This window comes from Bombina bombina, chromosome 2 (assembly GCF_027579735.1).
Source record: "Bombina bombina isolate aBomBom1 chromosome 2, aBomBom1.pri, whole genome shotgun sequence".
NCBI lineage: Eukaryota > Metazoa > Chordata > Amphibia > Anura > Bombinatoridae > Bombina > Bombina bombina.
The window spans coordinates 619,579,909-619,602,622 of record NC_069500.1 but is presented as its reverse complement, the minus strand read 5'-3'; the positions used below and the strand labels follow the sequence as shown (position 1 = coordinate 619,602,622).

General features: G+C 39.2%; 1 protein-coding gene across 1 annotated transcript in view; it reads left to right on the top strand.

The window, feature by feature from the left end:
- The first annotated feature begins 507 nt into the window (after positions 1 to 507).
- Positions 508 to 22,714, top strand: part of PLGRKT (plasminogen receptor with a C-terminal lysine) — a 314,821-nt gene continuing 292,614 nt past the window's right edge. The window contains exons 1-2 of the mRNA XM_053702554.1: positions 508 to 698; positions 14,715 to 14,800. Of these exons, the coding sequence (XP_053558529.1) occupies positions 14,720 to 14,800 (81 nt within the window). The 5' untranslated portion in view covers positions 508 to 698; positions 14,715 to 14,719. The remainder of the gene's footprint in view (positions 699 to 14,714; positions 14,801 to 22,714) is intronic.

Genomic DNA, 22,714 nt, shown 5'->3' with positions numbered 1-22,714 from the left:
TTTCCAAGTATTTTATGAAAGTCTTAATAAAAAAATGTATTAATAATAATTAATATTAGCAAGTGAGCACTAAAGTATAAATATTTAGCTTACAAAAAAAATATTTTTAAAGGATTAAACAGAGAATAAGCACAGTTTGTATTTGTTTTTACAATTCAGGGGCACACCTTTTGATAAATCTGTCGAGCATGACTCGTACATCCTCTTCTGTGGCCCGTTAGGATAAAATAAAAATTAGTTCCTGCTCCAAACTAACTATATAACTTATTACATTCTTATTGTGCAGTACTTACTATCCTCATATAATATACATGTGACAGTTTTATTCTGACTTTCTGAGTGGCGAATTCAATTAGTGCTGAAGTTTGAGCGCTCAGACAGCAGAGAGCGCTATACTTTTTACTTGCGGTCTTTACAAGCTAATAAGAGAGTTCACTATATACGCTATGTCACTCCCACTCTGCACGCACGAACTGGTCATGCAAATCCATATCCCGCCCAGTCAGGGTTAACCATATCATTAGCGATGAGCTGAGCGGTTATGCACTCAGCCTATCAATTTCTGTACAGCAGAAGAATAGTTAATACTCTTCCTGTCATTGGCAGTCGCTATCCGTGACCTTTCTCCACTCATGCTGGTTGCTGGAGGATTCACGCATAGAAAAGCAACAGCCTGTGATCGTGAGAAAAGGAGAACGGTAAATAAAGAACATAACCCACGGTGACGGCTTCATAAAGATAGAAGCATAAAGCGCACTGTACGCTACATAAAGATAACGCTGTCCGGTTGTAACGAATACAAAAAAAGTAGCTAAGCATGAAGTGCTTGTGGGAATTGGGAGCTTACCGGGAGTCAGTCATTTTAGATTATTTTGCAGTTATTTGTATTTACTTTCTGTAGTCATTCAGGAGGAGCTGCCTGTTCGGTATACCGGTTGTGTCTTCTTACACATTTTGATCTCGTGTGAAATATCAAGAAAAAAATATTTACACTGCTGTGATTCACTAAAGATTTATGTGCAGTGAAATGTAACACATCACTAAAGCTCTACATGTACAGTCACCAGCTAAAAGAAAATGATTCTGATAGAGCATGCAATTTTAAGCAACTTTCTAATTTACTCCTACTATCATTTTTTTTGTTCTCTCGCTATCTTTATTTGAACAAGAAGGGATCTAAGCTAAGGAGCCATACAATTTTTGGTTCAGACCCTGGACAGCACTTGTTTATTGTTATTGTCCATTTAGCAAGGACAACCCAGGTTGTGGACCAAAAATGGTCCGGCTTCTAAACTTACATTCTTGCTTTTCAAATAAAGAAAGCAAGAGAATGAAAAAAAAATCATAATAGGAGTAAATTAGAAAGTTGCTTAAAATTGCATGCTCTCGCTATCTTTATTTGAACAAGAAGGGATCTAAGCTAAGGAGCCATACAATTTTTGGTTCAGACCCTGGACAGCACTTGTTTATTGTTATTGTCCATTTAGCAAGGACAACCCAGGTTGTGGACCAAAAATGGTCCGGCTTCTAAACTTACATTCTTGCTTTTCAAATAAAGAAAGCAAGAGAATGAAAAAAAATCATAATAGGAGTAAATTAGAAAGTTGCTTAAAATTGCATGCTCTATCAGAATTATGAAAGAAAAAATTTGGGTTCGGTGTCCCTTTAATATTAAAATAAAAGTATTTTCTAGCCCTGTGCACGTGTGAGACAACAAAAATGGGAGGTGGGGATAACGATAAAGGCTAATAATTAGGGTTAACTTGTAAGAATCCGTGGTAATTTGCGCATTAAGGACACTACAAAAAATAATAAATAAATTGGATTTGTAATAACACAGTATTGCATTTGGTAGTTCACTGCGAGTGTTTGTGTTATTTTGTTTGCAAAATGCTTCTGAGAAAATGTGTTCATGTTTAACCAGGGGTCAAGTCTAGCCGGAACGCATGGGAATGGAGTTCCTGTACTATTTTTGCTGGAGGAACTGAGTTCCCCCTGGACAGAGAACAGAAACGCTTCAGTAAACACTGCTGGTGGAAGGAGCTGGAGCACAGTCTGGTTAGAGGGGTAGTGATATCCTCTAGTAATGGGCAGTGACACTTCTTTCAATACACTAAATGCAAGCATGTCAGAGGTCCTGCTGTGTGATCACCCTGCACTGTTTGGAACACATGGGTACTTCAATTTCTCTGTGTCTTGCTCTGGGGTTATTTAGCACCCTGCAAGAGAAATATGAATATTGTGAGACTCTGTGACAGAGGAGGAGTCTGGAGTTTTTGTCAGACACTGAGCTCTCAGCCCACCCTGGAAAGGAAAGGAGACAAAGGAGGGTGTGAGGAACTAAAGCTAAGATGTCTATGCACCATGTGAGTTAAAAACAAAGCATGGACACCCTGGAACTTGACATTATATTATTAAAAAGTCATTAATGTGTGTCTAGTTTAGTTATTTTAAAGTTGCTTTTAAAAAAGTTTAGTGTTTCACCAAAGAAAAAATGTGCTCCTCAAGCACGGAAGAGTCATGTCCTTCCAGCTTCCTCTCTTCCAGAGATAGATGGGATGAGGTTTGCAAGGGAAATGCATGTGTACCCACTAAGAAAGTAGTCCTTGCAATTAAATTTCTTTTGTGAAATATCTTGTAGTAGGAAAATACCAATTACTTTATTTTATGAACCAATAGTATGTGCAGTCTGTTTATCTATATTGGTGTCTCTATGTCTATCAATTTATGTTCAGCAAGCCAGATTCTCTGCAGAATTCTGACCCATGCAAGATAATGTATTTGCTGCAGATTCAACCTTACCAGTTTCATCCCAAAGTGCAAGGTGACCTGTTCTGCTTTCAGTGTTACTGTGCCCTCATTCCTCCTGCTTCCTCTGCCAGTGTTCCTTGCTTCACATTTACTTGGGTTATGTGTTAATGGTAAAAGAAAATTACATCGAGACTCCTTGTGACCATAATTTTACTTCAAATCACATTATATTGTTTCTTTACTGCAGAGTGAATGCACGCACAAACCTTATCAAGATCATTATATCAGATGTTTACATCACAAAGCCGTAACATCTAAAATTTTAGAAAGGCTCTTAGCTATTTGGATTATTCAACATAATCTATATACAAATTGCCCCTTCATGTGTTCTTACAAGTGTGTGTCTGGCTTCTCAGTATTCAGTATCAGTTTAATCCTAAATTACAAATACATTTTTTACCCCTGCCATGTAAAAATGTAACCATGGGTGTCCTTAAGCTCAAAGGCAAACATTCAGCCCTTCATTGGTTTGAATTTGCTTTCATTAAGCAGAATGTATAGATTATATACATATACAGGTGGCCCTCAGTTTACGCTGGTTCAGTTTACGCTGTTTCAGAATAACAACCTTTTTTTCAGTCATGTGACTGCTATTGAAAAGCAGTGCGCTAATTAAAATAGCCAGTAGGTGGAGCTGTCCGCTTATGTTGCAGCAAAGTTATGCAATCTTAACAGACTGAAATTAATCTGTGTACACAGAACAGACCTTAGCTATCAAGCAGCTTCCAAAGCAACAAGATCTAGCACGAAACGGGCCTTGAGAGTTAGAGCTCTTCAACACCTTAGAGATATCAGTAATCCGGACAGTAATACTCCTATAGCTAAACATTTCAGATATGAACACCAATCGAATGATACACTCTTACAAATACGAGGTATTGATTACATCCCTAGGCAGAGGAGAGGGGGGACAGAGAGAGGCTATTGGATCAGAAAGAAGTGTTTTGGATGTTTAAGCTTCAATCCAAACATCCAGATGTCTTAAATTCCATTATGGATGTAAATCTGTTTTACTAAATTTCCGGATTCTATGTTATCAGGGAGTCAATAGGATATTCAAATAGTATACTTTTTTTTTTTAAAAAAGGACGAGGTTGCCCGATTAAATTTAGTGTATGAACAATATTGATGCATAATGCTGCTACATATATCTTGTTGATTTCAGTGACATTGTACTTATGTAAAAATATTTAATTATGATTTTGATACAAATATCTATACTTAGTTTATATATAGTGGCTGTTTTTTAGAACAGCAATTTAACATACAGTAATATACCTTTTAAGATGTAAATTGAATCAGGTGTCTCTGAGCTAATTAGAGACACCTTTATCTTAAATAGTGGTCTGGTTGGAGTCTGTGTGTATTCCAGTGATCAAGGGCTAGGGATAATCCCGAAACATGTTTGGCACTCTTTTCCATCAGACCGCAGGTTTTTTTCTAATGTTTTTTTATGGTGTTTCTTGTATTTTTTTTAATCTTTTTTTCATAATAAATGTTTAAAAAAACAAAACCGTGAACGGCAGCCGATTTCCTTGATGAAATTGCAACATTGCTGGCACCCTGCTAGATGTTTCATTGCATGGTTAGAGTGCTCTTCCTTTGGATTTATTTATATTTACAAATGTATCTTGAGTGATCGTCATGTTGAGACCTGACTATGTTTTGCTACATCCAAATCAATCTTTGTACAAAACGATGCATGCTTGATCCAAAATGGGCAGAAGCATGCATAAAATGAAACACAAATATTCTCACTGCACGTGATTAGATTGAGCCCTTTGCAGGATTTCTATGTTTTAGGCAACTAAAGGAAACTCTCTGATTTTTCCTGTTTGAAAATGTACCCCCAGTCTTAATTGTAAGTTTTTTTTATTAAATATACACATACAAACTTCATGTGTAAGTCATTAACCTAGTAAGCATGGACTTGGAAACTGATCAGTTCATGCAAGTGCGCATTAACCAATCAGTGTGTCTATTTGAATGGGATTAAGCCATATATGGTCAACTGTCTGATGTCACGTTTCAGCAAAACGTGTCAGGATAGCTGTTCCTCCATACTGACATAACTAATGGGACCAGCAAAGTAAAAATCACCTTTATGGAGCACTTTAAAGGGACATTCCGGTCAGAATTTAAATGCACATAGATCTTTGAATAGAAACATATTTGGGATATACATGTACTGCCAAAAATGCTTCTAGTAAAAGTTATCACTGTTTTAGTGTTTACATTTTTCTGTGCACGTGAAGCATAGATAGATAGATAGATATTCTCAGTACACCAGCATTTTAAATACTGCAGCTGCTCAGAGCACCAGTGGGGCTTGTATCATGTCAGCAATTAACAAATTGAGTCATTACCCAATGGTGCAAGTGCTGTGTTTAAAATGCTGGTGCACAGTGCATACTCAAAGGGAAATGAAACCCCAAATTATTATTTTTTCATGGTTCAGACAGAGAATACAATTTTAAACAACTTTCTAATTCACTTCTATTACCTAATCTGTTTCATTCTCTTGGTATCATTTGTTGACGGAGCAGCAATGCACTGCTGGTTTCTAACTGAACACATGGGTGAGCCAATCACAATCGATATATATATAAATGCAGCCACCAATCAACAGCAAGAACCTAGGTTCTCTGCTGCTCCTGAGCTTGCCTAGATAAACCTTTCAGCAAAGGATAACAAGAGAAGGAAGCAAATTAAATAATAGATGTAAATTGGAAAGTTGTTTAAAAGTGTATATCTGAATCATAAAATATTTTTTTTGGGGTTCCATGTCCCTTTAAATACACTTTTGAATCAGCTGTATCTTTTATTAAAAGCATTTTTGCTAATACATGTACAGAATATTACAAAAATGCTTCTATTCAAAATGGAAATGCATCCATGTTAATTTCAATTGTGGCTGGAATGTCCCTTTAAAATAATTTTTGAGAGGCAGTCAGAATCAGTATTATGTTTCTGTCACTACTCTGGACCTAGATTCCTTAAAGGGACAGTAAACACTGTAATTACAAGATTTTGTTTCTGCAGTCTTACAATAAATTAAAGGGATAGTAAACACCAAAAATGTTATTGTTTAAAAAGATAATCCCTTTATTTACCATTCCTCAGTTTTACATAACCAACACTGTTGTAGAAATATACTTTTTACCTCTGTAATTAGCTTGTTTCTAAGCCTCTGCACACTGCTTCCTTATCTCAGATCTTTTGACAGACTGGCATTTCAGGCAATTAGTGCTGTTGACTCTTAAATAACTCCACGTGTGTGAGCACAATTTTATTTTTTTATGAAGCACATGAACTAACGCCCTCTAGCTGTGAAATCTGTCAAATGCATTCAGATAAGAGACGGCCTTCAAGGGCTTAGAAATTAGCACATGAGCCTACCTAGGCTTAGCTTTCGATTAAGAATACCAAGAGAACAAAGCAAATTTGATGATAAAAGTAAATTTGAAAGTTGTTTAAAATTACATGCCCTATCTGAATCATGAAAGTTTTTAATTTGGACTTTACTATCCCTTTTAATATACTCTTTGAGGTTGAATATTTTTGGTTGTTTTAAACAACTGTAGCATACAAACTATTTTCAATAGCCAAACTCTACCCACTACTTATTTGGAGAATACTTAAAGGGACAGTCTATTGTAGTAATAAAAGGGTTCTATTCATCTGAGTATTTTAAAATTAAATAAAGGGTCTTTCCTAACTTATAGTTAGAGTTGTACATCAGGTGTGCTCCCATGTCCTTCCTGAGCAGGACATTGTGGTTCCGGGTACATCTTTAACTGTTTGAAGTGGGTTAAACATAAAGGGGTTGTTTACAATCTATGGGTTGATTATTATTAGCACGTTAACTGTTGCAGATTAGCTGTTTTCAATGTCAATGTGATCACATTCAGCCATTTTTATTGTTTATTGGAAGCAATATTGACATTTAAGATGATCCCATAATTAACCGGTTTCAGTTCTATTTGTTCTAATCCTAATGCAAATTCTCGATAATTATCAACACAATTTTTATTTCTATTTTTCACTTATTGAATTCCACCGCTAAAATGACTTGATAACCCCAAGTAGCATAAAGGGTTTTTCTGATGTAACATTGGTTGTGTGCTTGCAAACACTCCGACATTACGCCCTCCACAATTAATCGCATTAGGAAGAAACATCACTTCCCAGATACAAACTCTACCTGCATAATCAAATCAAGTTAAAAAAAAATAACAGGATGGATTTCATTTAAATTGAATCAATTAAAATCACGATTTAAACCAGTAGTCAGTCAGACTCAATTGAAATCATGTTTTTTTAAATAAGGATTCATTTTTGCTGGTTGTTATAATCTTAAAGGGATATGAAATCCAGAAATGTTCTTTTGTGATTCAGACAGAGATTACAATTTTAAAACGTTTTCAATTTACTTATTTTATCAAATTTGCTTCATTCCTATGATATTATTTTATGAAGCAATACCTTAGTTAGTTGTCTGGAGCACTATATGGCAGGAAATAGTGCTGCCATCTAGTGCACGTGCAATTGAATAACATTCTTGCAAAACTGCTGCCATATAAATCTCCCTTGTGTTTCAACCAAAGTTACCAAAGAACAAAGAAAAATTGATAATAGTCAATTGGAAAGATCTGAATCATGAACGAAAAATTTTGAGGTTTTATATCCCTTTAATATCCACAACCAGATGAAGGTTTCATTTTTAGAATCACTTTTTAGATTAGTTGTAGTTATATAAGAAAATGACAGATTTAGTTATATACCTTTACAAATACATCGATAATTATTACATTTTTGTGACTAGGACAGATCAGTAAAAAAACTGATATTATTGTACACCTGTTTAGCACTCGCATTCCTGTAATTCACTTAGGAAGAATAGATGGTTTGATACTCCTGGATGGAGTACTGACTTTTAATATATAAAATTTAACCTTTAATAGAAATCTTTAAAATGGTACATTCACACAAGGACAAAACATTTAAAATTAACGTCTATCTAAATCCGTTCACATAAATGATGGATTATCACACATGCATAGAGGGTAATGAGTGAATCTCAAGTTGAAAGTGGTGAGATTACTGACAACTAGATATGTCAATGTCAGATGGGTATACGATCTTAGGCTAGGGTAACTTATTCAATTCTGCTGGTGAAATACCAGACTATGCAGTTCATGCTTATTTGCTTATCAATAAAATTGCTTATATTTTAAGCTTTAATTAGGATGTATTAACTCACACACTCCTCAATTCGATCGTAGTATGGTTATATCATTTCTAAATAGTACACCTATGTTAATAACACTACAGAATATCCAAGGAGATTAACTATCCTATATCTTATAAGGTTTATACGTTCTGCATTATTCGGTGTTTAGAGTGTTATGGAATGCCTACTAATATCTTCAATGATATATAGGTTGCGATTGGTGTATGTCAGAAAATAGTAAGCTGATCACCTTACACGACAGTGGATATTTCTGAACTGTCGTTTCTTATAAGTGGCTATTCTATACACAAATAGTAATGCTATTACCTATTATTATGAAAGGTTATTGAGTATCACACGTCTGTGCCATACGCTCTAAGTATATCAAGTTATTTCAATTAATAGGTATAAACAGTAATGGGGTTACTTTATTAAAGTTTATTATTGATCACCTTTAATACTCCATATAATTATTGGATTTCTCAAGGAAAGTATTTCCATACCGCTTGTCCATTTATAACACACATGGATGTAAAAGCTTCTCTGGGGTCCCCTTTGTTTAGAAACAGCAGGCATGCATGCCATTGCTTTTTGGTAATTAGAATGCTGCTAATTGCAGCTGCGCGCTATAGTTCTGAAATTCTCTGCAGTGAAGGGGTTAATTAGTTAGCAGGTAAGGGTAACAGTATTTTATTGCAGTGATGAAACCTCCCTGATCCCCCCCCCCCCAAACAGTTGTTTAACCCTCCCACTAGTGGCTGCCATCTTAGGTACAGGCAGCTCTCTACCAGCACCCAGTTTATAGGTATTTCTCTAGTAAGGTGTATCCAGTCCACGGATCATCCATTACTTATGGGATATTCTCATTCCCAACAGGAAGTTGCAAGAGGACCCACAGCAAAGCTGTTATATAGCTCCTCCCCTTCCTATCATATCTAGTCATTCTCTTGCAACTCTCAACGCGCAGGGAGGTTGTTAGAGGAAAGTGGTGAAAAATAGTTAGTTTATTTTCTTCAATCAAAAGATTGTTATTTTCAATAGTACCGGAGTTGTGCTATTGTTTCTCAGGCAGATATAGAAGAAGAATCTGCCTGAGTTTTCTATGATCTTAGCAGGTTGTAACTAAGATCCATTGCTGTTCTCACACATGTCTGAGGAGTGAGGTAACTTCAGAGGGAGAATGGCGTGCAGTTTATTCTGCTATCAGGTATGTGCAGATATGATTTTTTTCTAGGATTGGAAATGCTAGAAAATGCTGCTGATTCCTGATAAATGTAAGTTAAGCCTGAATACAGTGATTTAATAACGACTAGTATCATGCTTACTCTTTGGGGTATTACCCTTATAGATATGCTATATAAAACGTTTGCTGGCATGTTTAATCGTTTTTTATATATGCTTGGTGATAAAACTTATTGGGGCCTAATTTTTTCCACATGGCTGGCTGTATTTTTGCCTAGAAACAGTTTCCTGAGGCTTTCCACTGTTGTAATATGAGTGGGAGGGGCCTATTTTAGTGCTTTATTGCGCAGTTAAAATTACAGACTGAGGCATCCAGTTTTCCTTAGGAGTCCCCTGAATGCTACAGGACATCTCTAAAGAGCCTAAAATCGTTTATTGGGGAAGGTAGGAGCCACAGTAAAGCTGTGGCACTTTGCTGGGACTGTTAAAAAAACGTCTATGTCGTTTTTTTATCCGTTTTTTGAACTAAGGGGTTAATCATCCATTTGCAAGTGGGTGCAATGCTCTGTTAGCCTATTACATACACTGTAAAAATTTTGTTTGTATAACTGCCTTTTTTCACTGTTTTTGAAATTTTGACAAAATTTGTTTCTCTTAAAGGCACAGTACCGTTTATTTATATTGCTTGTTAACTTGAATTAAAGTGTTTTCCAAGCTTGGTAGTCTCATTGCTAGTCTGTATAAACATGTCTGACATAGAGGAAACTCCTTGTTCATTATGTTTAAAAGCCATGGTGGAACCCCCTCTGAGAATGTGTACCAAATGTACTGATTTCACTGTAAGCAATAAAGATCACATTATGTCTTTGTAAAATTTATCACCAGAGGATTCTGATGAGGGGGAAGTTATGCCGACTAACTCTCCCCACGTGTCAGATCCTTTGACTCCCGCTCAAGGGACTCACGCTGAAATGGCGCCAAGTACATCAAGGACATCTATAGCGTTTACTTTACAAGACATGGCGGCAGTCATGGATAATACCCTGTAAGCGGTATTAGTCAGACTACCTGAATTTAGAGGTAAGCGAGATAGCTCTGGAGTTAGACGAAATGCAGATCATACTGACGCTTTAAGATCCATGTCTGATACTGCCTCACAATATGCTGAAGCTGAAGAAGGAGAACTTCAGTCTGTGGGTGATGTTTCTGACTCAGGCAGAGTACCTGATTCTGATGTTTCTACATTTAAATTTAAGCTTGAACACCTCCGCGTGTTACTAAAGGAGGTTTTAGCTGCTCTGAATGACTGTGACACAATTGCAGTGCCAGAGAAATTGTGTAGACTGGATAAATACTTTGCAGTGCCGGTGTGTACTGATGTTTTTCCAATACCTAAAAGGTTTACAGAAATTATTACTAAGGAATGGGATAGGCCAGGTGTGCCGTTCTCTCCACCTCCTATTTTTAGAAAAATGTTTCCTATAGACGCCACCACACGGGACTTATGGCAGACAGTCCCTAAGGTGGAGGGAGCAGTTTCTACTTTAGCAAAGCGAACTAATATCCCTGTCGAGGACAGTTGTGCTTTTCAGATCCAATGGACAAAAAATTAGAGGGTTACCTTAAGAAAATATTTTGTCAACAAGGTTTTATCCTTCAGTCCCTTGCATGCATTGCACCTGTCACTGCTGCTGCGGCATTCTGGTTTGAGTCTCTGGAAGAGGCCTTACAGGTAGCGACTCCATTGGATGACATACTTGGCAAACTTAGGGCACTTAAGCTAGCCAATTCTTTTGTTTCTGATGCCATTGTTCATTTGACTAAACTAACGGCTAAGAATTCTGGTTTTGCTATACAGGCGCACAGAGCGCTATGGCTTAAATCATGGTCAGCTGATGTGACTTCCAAATCTAAGCTGCTTAACATTACCTTCAAGGGGCAGACCTTATTCGGGCCTGGTTTGAAGGAGATCATTGCTGATATCACTGGAGGAAAAGGTCATGCCCTTCCTCAGGACAGGTCCAAATCCAGGGCCAAACAGTCTAATTTTCGTGCCTTTCGAAACTTCAAGGCAGGTGCGGCATCAACCTCCTCTAATGCAAGACAAGAGGGAACTGTTGCTCAATCCAAAGCGGTCTGGAAGCCAAACCAGACCTGGAACAAAGGTAAGCATGAAGGAACGGCCCCCTATCCGGTAACGGATCTAGTGCGGGGCAGACTTTCACTCTTCGCCCAGGCGTGGGCAAGAGATGTTCAGGATCCCTGGGCGTTGGAAATTATATCCCAGGGATATCTTCTGGACTTCAAAGCTTCTCCCCCAAAAGGGAGATTTCACCTTTCACAATTATCTGCAAACCAGATAAAAAGAGAGGCATTCTTACACTGTGTACGAGACCTCCTAGTTATGGGAGTGATCCATCCAGTTCCAAAAGAGGAACAAGGACAGGGTTTTTACTCAAATCTGTTTGTGGTTCCCAAAAAAGAGGGAACATTCAGACCAATTTTGGATCTAAAGATCTTAAACAAATTCCTCAGGGTTCCATTATTCAAGATGGAAACTATCCGTACCATCCTGCCTATGATCCAGGAGGGTCAATATATGACTACAGTGGATCTAAAGGATGCTTACCTTCACATTCCGATACACAAAGATCATCATCGGTTTCTCAGGTTTGCCTTTCTAGACAGGCATTACCAGTTTGTAGCTCTTCCCTTTGGGTTAGCTACAGCCCCAAGAATTTTTACAAAGGTTCTAGGGTCTCTTCTAGTGGTCCTAAGGCCGCGGGGCATAGCAGTAGCACCTTATTTAGACGACATCCTGATACAGGCGTCAAATTTCCAAATTGCCAAGTCTCATACGGGCGTAGTACTGGCATTTCTGAGGTCGCATGGGTGGAAAGTGAACGAGGAAAAGAGTTCTCTATCCCCACTCATGAGAGTTTCCTTTTTAGGGACTCTGATAGATTCTGTAGAAATGAAAATTTACCTGACGGAGTCTAGGTTATCAAAGCTTCTAAATTCCTGCCGGGTTCTTCATTCCATTCCGCACCCTTCAGTGGTTCAGTGTATGGAAGTAATCGGCTTAATGGTAGCGGCAATGGACATAGTGCCGTTTGCACGCTTACATCTCAGACCGCTGCAACTATGCATGCTCAGTCAGTGGAATGGGGATTACACAGATTTGTCCCCTCAACTGAATCTGGACCAAGAGACCAGGGATTATCTCCTCTGGTGGCTATCTCGGGTCCATCTGTCCAAAGGTATGACCTTTCGCAGGCCAGATTGGACGATTGTAACAACAGATGCCAGCCTTCTAGGTTGGGGTGCAGTCTGGAACTCCCGGAAGGCTCAGGGATTGTGGACTCAGGAGGAGTCTCTCCTTCCAATAAATATTCTGGAACTAAGAGCGATATTCAATGCTATTCAGGCTTGGCCTCAGTTAGCAACTCTGAGGTACATCAAATTTCAGTCGGACAACATCACGACTGTGGCTTACATCAACCATCAAGGGGGAACAAGAAGTTCCCAAGCGATGTTAAAAGTCTCAAAGATAATTCGCTGGGCGGAGTTTCACTCCTGCCATCTATCAGCTATCCATATCCCAGGTGTAGGGAACTGGGAGGCGGATTTTCTAAGTCGACAGACTTTTCATGGAAGTGGCCACGCAGGACCTGGTATGCAGACCTAGTGGACATGTCATCCTTTCCACCATGGACTCTGCCTCTGAGACAGGACCTTCTACTTCAGGGTCCTTTCCTCCATCCAAATCTAATTTCTCTGAGACTGACTGCATGGAGATTGAACGCTTAATTTTATCAAAGCGTGGCTTCTCCGAGTCAGTCATTGATACCTTAATACAGGCACGAAAGCCTGTCACGAGGAAAATTTATCATAAAATATGGCGTAAATATCTTTATTGGTGTGAATCCAAGGGCTACTCATGGAGTAAGGTCAGGATTCCTAGGATATTATCCTTTCTCCAAGAAGGCTTGGAAAAAGGTTTGTCAGCTAGTTCCTTAAAGGGACAGATTTCTGCTCTGTCTATTCTTTTGCACAAGCGTCTGGCAGATGTTCCAGACGTTCAGGCATTTTGTCAGGCTTTAGTCAGAATCAAGCCTGTGTTTAAACTTGTTGCTCCACCATGGAGCTTAAATCTGGTTCTTAAGGTTCTTCAAGGAGTCCCGTTTGAACCTCTTCATTCCATTGATATAAAACTTTTATCTTGGAAAGTCCTTTTTTTGGTAGCTATTTCCTCGGCTCGTAGAGTCTCCGAGTTATCTGCCTTACAATGTGATTCTCCTTATCTAATTTTTCATTCTGATAAGGTAGTCCTGCGTACCAAACCTGGGTTTTTACCTAAGGTGGTATCTAACAAGAATATCAATCAAGAGATTGTTGTTCCATCCTTGTGTCCCAATCCTTCTTTGAAGAAGGAACGTCTATTACACAATTTGGACGTGGTTTGTGCTTTAAAGTTTTACTTACAAGCTACTAAGGATTTTCAACAAACATCTGCTTTGTTTGTTGTTTACTCTGGTCAGAGGAGAGGTCAAAAGGCTTCGGCAACCTCTCTTTCTTTTTGGCTAAGAAGCATAATACGCTTAGCCTATGAGACTGCTGGACAGCAGCCCCCTGAAAGGATTACAGCTCATTCTACTAGAGCTGTGGCTTCCACCTGGGCCTTTTAAAAATGAGGCCTCTGTTTAACAGATTTGCAAGGCGGCGACTTGGTCTTCGCTTCATACTTTTTCAAAATTTTACAAATTTGATACTTTTGCTTCTTCGGAGGCTATTTTTGGGAGAAAGGTTTTACAGGCTGTGGTACCTTCCGTTTAAGTTCCTGCCTTGTCCCTCCCTTCATCCGTGTACTTTAACTTTGGTATTGGTATCCCATAAGTAATGGATGATCCGTGGACTGGATACACCTTACTAGAGAAAACACAATTTATGCTTACCTGATAAATTTATTTCTCTAGTGGTGTATCCAGTCCACGGCCCGCCCTGTCATTTTAAGGCAGGTTATTTTAAATTTAAACTACAGTCACCACTGCACCCTATGGTTTCTCCTTTCTCTGCTTGTTTTCGGTCGAATGACTGGATATGGTAGGAAGGGGAGGAGCTATATAACAGCTTTGCTGTGGGTCCTCTTGCAACTTCCTGTTGGGAATGAGAATATCCCATAAGTAATGGATGATCCGTGGACTGGATACACCACTAGAGAAATAAATGTATCAGGTAAAATTGTAGTGTAGTGGTGCCCCCTACCTCCCACGATCATTAGATAGGGCATTCAGACCTCTTCCACTGCTTTATTGGTGGACAGTGACTTGTCTAAAAAAAATAAATAAAAAAAATCTTACTTCTGGAACATCTATTTAAAAAAACAACAATCTGTAAAACTTTTTAAAATACTGCTTTTTAGATGCAGCAATTTTTTTTTTTTTTTTTTAATCATTCATTATTCTGAACATTTGTTTTTTCTTTGTAGGTAAAATGGGTTTTTTAATGTCAAAGACTTTAAATGAGAACATGAAACAGCAACAGGAATTCATGCTGTTAAATTCACGGCTTCAGGTAAGCATCTAACGTTAGGATTGGGAATCTATAGCATGAGTGTACAAGATAGTGCTCTAAACACTCTGGGCTACCACCATGCTGCTTAATTTAAGGGGACATGAAACCTACATTTTTTTTTTCATGATTTAGAAAGAGAATACAATTTAAAAAAATGTTTCCAATTTACTTGCAAATTTGCATCATTCTCATGTTATTCTTTGTTGAAGAGATATCTAGATAGGTAGCTTGCCCATGTCTGGGGCACTACATGACAGAAAATTGTGCTGCCATCTAGTGCACCTGCCAATGTATAACATTGTTGCAAAACTGCTGCCATATAGTGCTGCAGACACGTGCACACTCAGGAACTTAAAGGGACAGTAAACCGCAAAATAATGTTATATAATTCTGCACATAGTACAGAATTATATAACATAAGCTTAGTGCCAAGTTTACAAAATCAATTGATTGCAGAGATATTATATTAACAAATGCAATTATCCTGACCGCCGCTCCTGGCTCTACTGAGTGGGTCTTAATTTGCATAAGCGCATTGCGGGGACGCTGTCTAGTCACAGCCGGCCCGTTCGCCATTAAACTGAATGTAGCTCGCTCCTGCTCTGGTCTGGTAGTGGGAGCGAGCTACATTCAATTTAATGGCGTGATCGGGCTGGCTGTGACTAGACAGCATCCCCGCAATGCGCTTATGCTAATTAAGACCCGCTCAGTAGAGCCAGGAGCGGCGGTCAGGATAATTGCATTTTTGAATATAATATCTTTGCAATCAATTGATTTATAAACTTGGCGCTAAGCTTATGTTATATAATTCTGCACTATGTGCAGAACTATATAACATTATTTTGTAGGTTTACTGTCCCTTTAACTTCCTTCTTTTCAACAATGGATACCAAGAAAATGAAGAAAATTTGATAATAGAAGTAAATTGGAAAGTTGTTTAAAATATTATGTTCTAGCTGAATCGTGAAAGAAACATTTTGGGTTTATGTCCATTTAACTGGCTACAATTGTACTTAGTACATTTTCTTATTGAATCCATTTACTACATCAGCATTTAAGCTTTATTTATAGAAATTATGGGTTAAAAAATATCAGCAATGTTTCTGTAATGTCCCTTTACATCTAATAAAAATGAGAGATGTTATTTTAGAAGAGTATCACCAATTTGGGCCCTCAGATTCTGTTTATCTGAATTGTCTTCTGTAATTCCTTCAACAAGAGAGGCTCAATATTCAATACTACAGAATGCAATGAGGTTTTACACTGAAGAGATGACTTGTGGGGTATTGTTAGTCTAAACAAAAATTATAGTTCTAAAAGTGTAACCTTTTTGTATGTTTGTTGGCATAAACAAACATACTTTGCAAGCAATTAATTTGTATGTATTAATTTGTCAATCAAAAATACTTTTATCATTAATTTACTGACTAAGTTAGGAACTATGTTTGTGTTTAAATAATAATATGTATTTATAGAACATTTCTTGTTTAAATGGACAGTAAACTTTTAAAACAAGAACTATTTCATTTCATTAACCTCTGAGAATCAATTTGCTGAATGCCAGACACTTTTTAAAAAAAAACAAAAAAACATTAACTATGTGTTTTAAAATACATTCGGCTAGATTATGAGTCTTGCGTTATAAGTAAAAAAGCAGCGTTAAGGCTCATAACACTGCTTTTTTACTACCGCTGCTATTACAAGTCTTGCAGATTTAGGGGCACTGCACACTTTTTTGGCCTTAGCGCAAATTAACTTACGCAATTTGCGTATAGTCTATTTTCAATGGGACTTCCATAGCGCCGGTATTACAAGCTTGTCCTGGGAGGCCAAAAAGTGAGCGGTACACCCTATCCCGTCAAGATTCGTAACGAATTCTAAAGTCAGTAGTTATGAGTTTTACACTACATCGCTGTAGCATAAAACGCATAACTAAAGTGCTAAAAAGTACACTAACACCCATAAACTAACAACCCCTAAACTGAGGCCCTCCCGCATCGCAAAGACTATAATAAAAATATTAACCTCTAATCTGCCGCTCCGGACATCGCCACCAACTACCTTAATTTATTAACCCCTAATCTGCCGGCCCAAACGTCACCGCCACTATACTAAATTTATTAACCCCTAAACCTAAGTCTAACCCTAACACCCCCTAACTTAAATATAATTAAAATAAATCTAAAGAAAACCTACAATTAATAACTAAATAATTCCTATTTAAAACTAAATACCTGTAAAATAAACCCTAAGCTAGCTACAATATAACTGATAGTTACATTGTAGCTATCTTAGGGTTTATTTTTATTTTACAGGCAAGTTTGTATTTAATTTATCTAGGTAGAATAGTTACTAAATAGTTATTAACTATTTAATAACTACCTAGCTAAAATAAATACAAATTGGCCTGTAAAATAAAACCTAACCTGTCTTATACTAACACCTAACCCTACAATTAAATAAATTCCCTAAATTAAATACAATTCCCTAAATTAACTACAAATAGCTAAATTACAAAAACAAACACTAAATTACAGAAAATGAAAAACAAATGACAAGATCTTTAAACGAATTACACCTAATCTATTATCCCTATCAAAATAAAAAAGCCCTAGCCTAAACTACACTACCAATAGCCCTTAAAAGGGCCTTTTGCGGGGCATTGCCCCAAAGAAATCAGCTCTTTTACCTGAAAGAAAAATACAAACAACCCCCCAACAGTAAAACCCACCACACAACCAACCCCCCAAATAAAACCCTAACTAGAAAAACCTAAGCTCCCCATTGCCCTGAAAAGGGCATTTGGATGGGCATTGCCCTTGAAAGGGCATTTAGCTCTATTGCGGCCCAAAGCCCTAACCTAAAAATAAAACCCACCCAATACACCCTTAAAAAATCCTAACACTAACCCCCAAAGATCCACTTACCGGGAGAAGTTTTCATCCAAGCGACAAGAAGTCCTCAACGAAGCCGGGAGAAGTCTTCATCCAAGCCGGCAGAAGTGGTCCTTCAGACGGGCAGAAGTCTTCACCCAGACGGCATCTTCTATCTTCATCCTTCCGGAGCGGCTCCATCTTCAAGACATCCGGCGCGGAGCATCCTCTTCTTACGACGGCTTCTTCTACAATGAAGGTTCCTTTAAATGATGTCATCCAAGATGGCGTCCCTTAGATTCCGATTGGCTGATAGAATACTATCAGCCAATCGGAATTAAGGTTGAAAAAATCCTATTGGCTGATGCAATCAGCCAATAGGATTGAACTTCAGTCCTATTGGCTGATCCAATCAGCTAATAGGATTGAGCTTGCATTCTGTTGGCTGATTGGAACAGCCAATAGAATGCGAGCTCAATCCTATTGGCTGATTCAATCAGCCAATAGAATTGAAGCTTAATCCTATTGGCTGATCCAATCAGCCAATAGGATTTTCTCTTGTAAGGTGTATCCAGTCCACGGATCATCCATTACTTGTGGGATATTCTCATTCCCAACAGGAAGTTGCAAGAGGACCCACAGCAAAGCTGTTATTTAGCTCCTCCCCTTCCTACCATATCCAGTCATTCTCTTGCAACTCTCAACGCGCATGGAGGTAGTAAGAGGAGAGTGGTGAAAAATAGTTAGTTTATTTTCTTCAATCAAAAGTTTATTTTAAATAGTACCGGAGTTGTGCTATTTTTTCTCAGGCAGAGATAGAAGAAGAATCTGCCTGAGTTTTCTATGATCTTAGCAGGTTGTAACTAAGATCCATTGCTGTTCTCACACATGTCTGAAGAGTGAGGTAACTTCAGAGGGAGAATGGCGTGCAGTTTATTCTGCTATCAGGTATGTGCAGTTATGATTTTTTCTAGGATTGGAAATGCTAGAAAATGCTGCTGATTCCTGATAAATGTAAGTTAAGCCTGAATACAGTGATTTAACGACTAGTATCATGCTTACTCTCAGAGGTAATACCCTTATAGATATGCTATATAAAACGTTTGCTGGCATGTTTAATCGTTTTTTATATATGCTTGGTGATAAAACTTATTGGGGCCTAATTTTTTCCACATGGCTGGCTGTATTTTTGCCTAGAAACAGTTTCCTGAGGCTTTCCACTGTTGTAATATGAGTGGGAGGGGCCTATTTTAGCGCTTTTTTGCGCAGTTAAAATTACAGACTGAGACATCCAGTTTTCATCAGGAGTCCCCTGAATGCTACAGGACATCTCTAAAGAGCCTAAAATCGTTTATTGGGGAAGGTAGGAGCCACAGTAAAGCTGTGGCACTTTGCTGGGACTGTTAAAAAACGTCTGTCGTTTTTTTGATCCGTTTTTTGAACTAAGGGGTTAATCATCCATTTGCAAGTGGGTGCAATGCTCTGTTAGCCTATTACATACACTGTAAAAATTTTGTTTGTGTAACTGCCTTTTTTCACTGTTTTTCAAATTTTGACAAAATTTGTTTCTCTTAAAGGCACAGTACCGTTTTTTTATATTGCTTGTTAACTTGAATTAAAGTGTTTTCCAAGCTTGGTAGTCTCATTGCTAGTCTGTATAAACATGTCTGACATAGAGGAAACTCCTTGTTCATTATGTTTAAAGGCCATGGTGTAACCCCCTCTTAGAATGTGTACCAATTGTACTGACTTCACTCTAAGCAATAAAGATCATATTCTGTCTTTAAAAGATTTATCACCAGAGGAATCTTGCGAGGGGGAAGTTATGCCGACTAACTCTCCCCACGTGTCAGATTCTTTGACTCCCGCTCAAGGGACTCACGCTGAAATGGCGCCAAGTACTTCAAGGGCACCCATAGCGTTTACTTTACAAGACATGGCGGCAGTCATGGATAATACACTGTCAGCGGTATTAGCCAGACTACCTGAACTTAGAGGTAAGCGAGATAGCTCTGGGGTTAGACGAAATGCAGAGCATACTGACGCTTTAAGAACCATGTCTGATACTGCCTCACAATATGCTGAAGCTGAGGAAGGAGAACTTCAGTCTGTGGGTGATGTTTCTGACTCAGGGAGAATACCTGATTCTGATATTTCTACATTTAAATTTAAGCTTGAACACCTCCGCGTATTACTTAAAGAGGTTTTAGCTGCTCTGAATGACTGTGACACAATTGCAGTCCCAGAGAAATTGTGTAGACTGGATAAATACTATGCAGTGCCGGTGTGTACTGATGTTTTTCCAATACCTAAAAGGTTTACAGAAATTGTTAATAAGGAATGGGATAGACCAGGTGTGCCGTTCTCTCCCCGCCCTATTTTTAGAAAAATGTTTCCTATAGACGCCACCACACGGGACTTATGGCAGACAGTCCCTAAGGTGGAGGGAGCAGTTTCTACTTTAGCAAAGCGTACTACTATCCCTGTCGAGGACAGTTGTGCTTTTTCAGATCCAATGGATAAAAAATTAGGTTACCTTAAGAAAATATTTTGTCAACAAGGTTTTATTCTACAGCCCCTTGCATGCATTGCCCCTGTCACTGCTGCTGCGGCGTTCTGGTTTGAGTCTCTGGAAGAGGCCTTACAGGTAGCGACTCCATTGGATGACATACTTGGCAAACTTAGGGCACTTAAGCTAGCCAATTCTTTTGTTTCTGATGCCATTGTTCATTTGACTAAACTAACGGCTAAGAATTCTGGTTTTGCTATACAGGCGCGCAGAGCACTATGGCTTAAATCATGGTCAGCTGACGTGACTTCAAAATCTAAGCTGCTTAACATTCCCTTCAAGGGGCAGACCTTATTCAGGTCTGGTTTGAAGGAGATTATTGCTGATATCACTGGAGGAAAAGGTCATGCCCTTCCTCAGGACCGGTCCAAATCCAGGGCCAAACAGTCTAATTTTCGTGCCTTTCGAAACTTCAAGGCAAGTGCGGCATCAACCTCCTCTAATGCAAGAAAAGAGGGAACTGTTGCTCAATCCAAGGCGGTCTGGAGGCCAAACCAGACCTGGAACAAAGATAAGCAGGCTAAAAAACCTGCTGCTGCCTCTAAGACAGCATGAAGGAACGGCCCCCTATCCGGTAACGGATCTAGTGGGGGGCAGACTTTCACTCTTCGCCCAGGCGTGGGCAAGAGATGTTCAGGATCCCTGGGCGTTGCAAATTATATCCCAGGGGTATCTTCTGGACTTCAAAGCTTCTCCCCCAATAGGGAGATTTCACCTTTCACAATTATCTGCAAACCAGATAAAGAGAGAGGCATTCTTACACTGTGTACAAGACCTCCTAGTTATGGGAGTGATCCATCCGGTTCCAAAAGAGGAACAAGGACAGGGTTTTTACTCAAATCTGTTTGTGGTTCCCAAAAAAGAGGGAACATTCAGACCAATTTTGGATCTAAAGATCTTAAACAAATTCCTCAGGGTTCCATCATTCAAGATGGAAACTATTCGTACCATCCTGCCTATGATCCAGGAGGGTCAATATATGACTACAGTGGATCTAAAGGATGCTTACCTTCACATTCCGATACACAAAGATCATCATCGGTTTCTCAGGTTTGCCTTTCTAGACAGGCATTACCAGTTTGTAGCTCTTCCCTTTGGGTTAGCTACAGCCCCAAGAATCTTCACAAAGGTTCTAGGGTCCCTTCTGGCGGTCCTAAGGCCGCGGGGCATAGCAGTAGCCCCTTATTTAGACGACATCCTGATACAGGCGTCAAACTTCCAAATTGCCAAGTCTCATACGGACGTAGTACTGGCATTTCTGAGGTTGCATGGGTGGAAAGTGAACGAGGAAAAGAGTTCTCTATTCCCACTCTCAAGAGTTTCCTTTCTAGGGACTCTGATAGATTCTGTAGAAATGAAAATGTACCTGACGGAGTCCAGGTTATCAAAGCTTCTAAATTCCTGCCGGGTTCTTCATTCCATTCCGCACCCTTCGGTGGCTCAGTGTATGGAAGTAATCGGCTTAATGGTAGCGGCAATGGACATAGTGCCATTTGCACGCTTACATCTCAGACCGCTGCAACTATGCATGCTCAGTCAGTGGGACGGGGATTACACAGATTTGTCCCCTCAACTGAATCTGGACCAAGAGACCAGGGATTCTCTGCTCTGGTGGCTATCTCGGGTCCATCTGTCCAAAGGTATGACCTTTCGCAGGCCAGATTGGACAATTGTAACAACAGATGCCAGCCTTCTAGGTTGGGGTGCAGTCTGGAACTCCCTGAAGGCTCAGGGATCGTGGACTCAGGAGGAGTCTCTCCTTCCAATAAATATTCTGGAACTAAGAGCGATATTCAATGCTCTTCAGGCTTGGCCTCAGTTAGCAACTCTGAGGTACATCAGATTTCAGTCGGACAACATCACGACTGTGGCTTACATCAACCATCAAGGGGGAACAAGAAGTTCCCAAGCGATGTTAGAAGTCTCAAAGATAATTCGCTGGGCGGAGATTCACTCCTGCCACCTATCAGCTATCCATATCCCAGGTGTAGAGAACTGGGAGGCGGATTTTCTAAGTCGACAGACTTTTCATCCGGGGGAGTGGGAACTCCATCCGGAGGTGTTTGCACAAGTGATTCATCGCTGGGGCAAACCAGAACTGGATCTCATGGCGTCTCGACAGAACGCCAAGCTTCCTTGTTACGGATCCAGGTCCAGGGACCACAGGGCGACGCTGATAGATGCTCTGGCAGCGCCCTGGTCTTTCAACCTGGCTTATGTGTTTCCACCGTTTCCTCTGCTCCCTCGACTGATTGCCAAGATCAAGCAGGAGAGAGCATCGGTGATTTTAATAGCGCCTGCGTGGCCATGCAGGACCTGGTATGCAGATCTAGTGGACATGTCATCCTTTCCACCATGGACTCTGCCTCTGAGACAGGACCTTCTACTTCAGGGTCCTTTCCACCATCCAAATCTAATTCTCTGAGACTGACTGCATGGAGATTGAACGCTTGATTTTATCAAAGCGTGGCT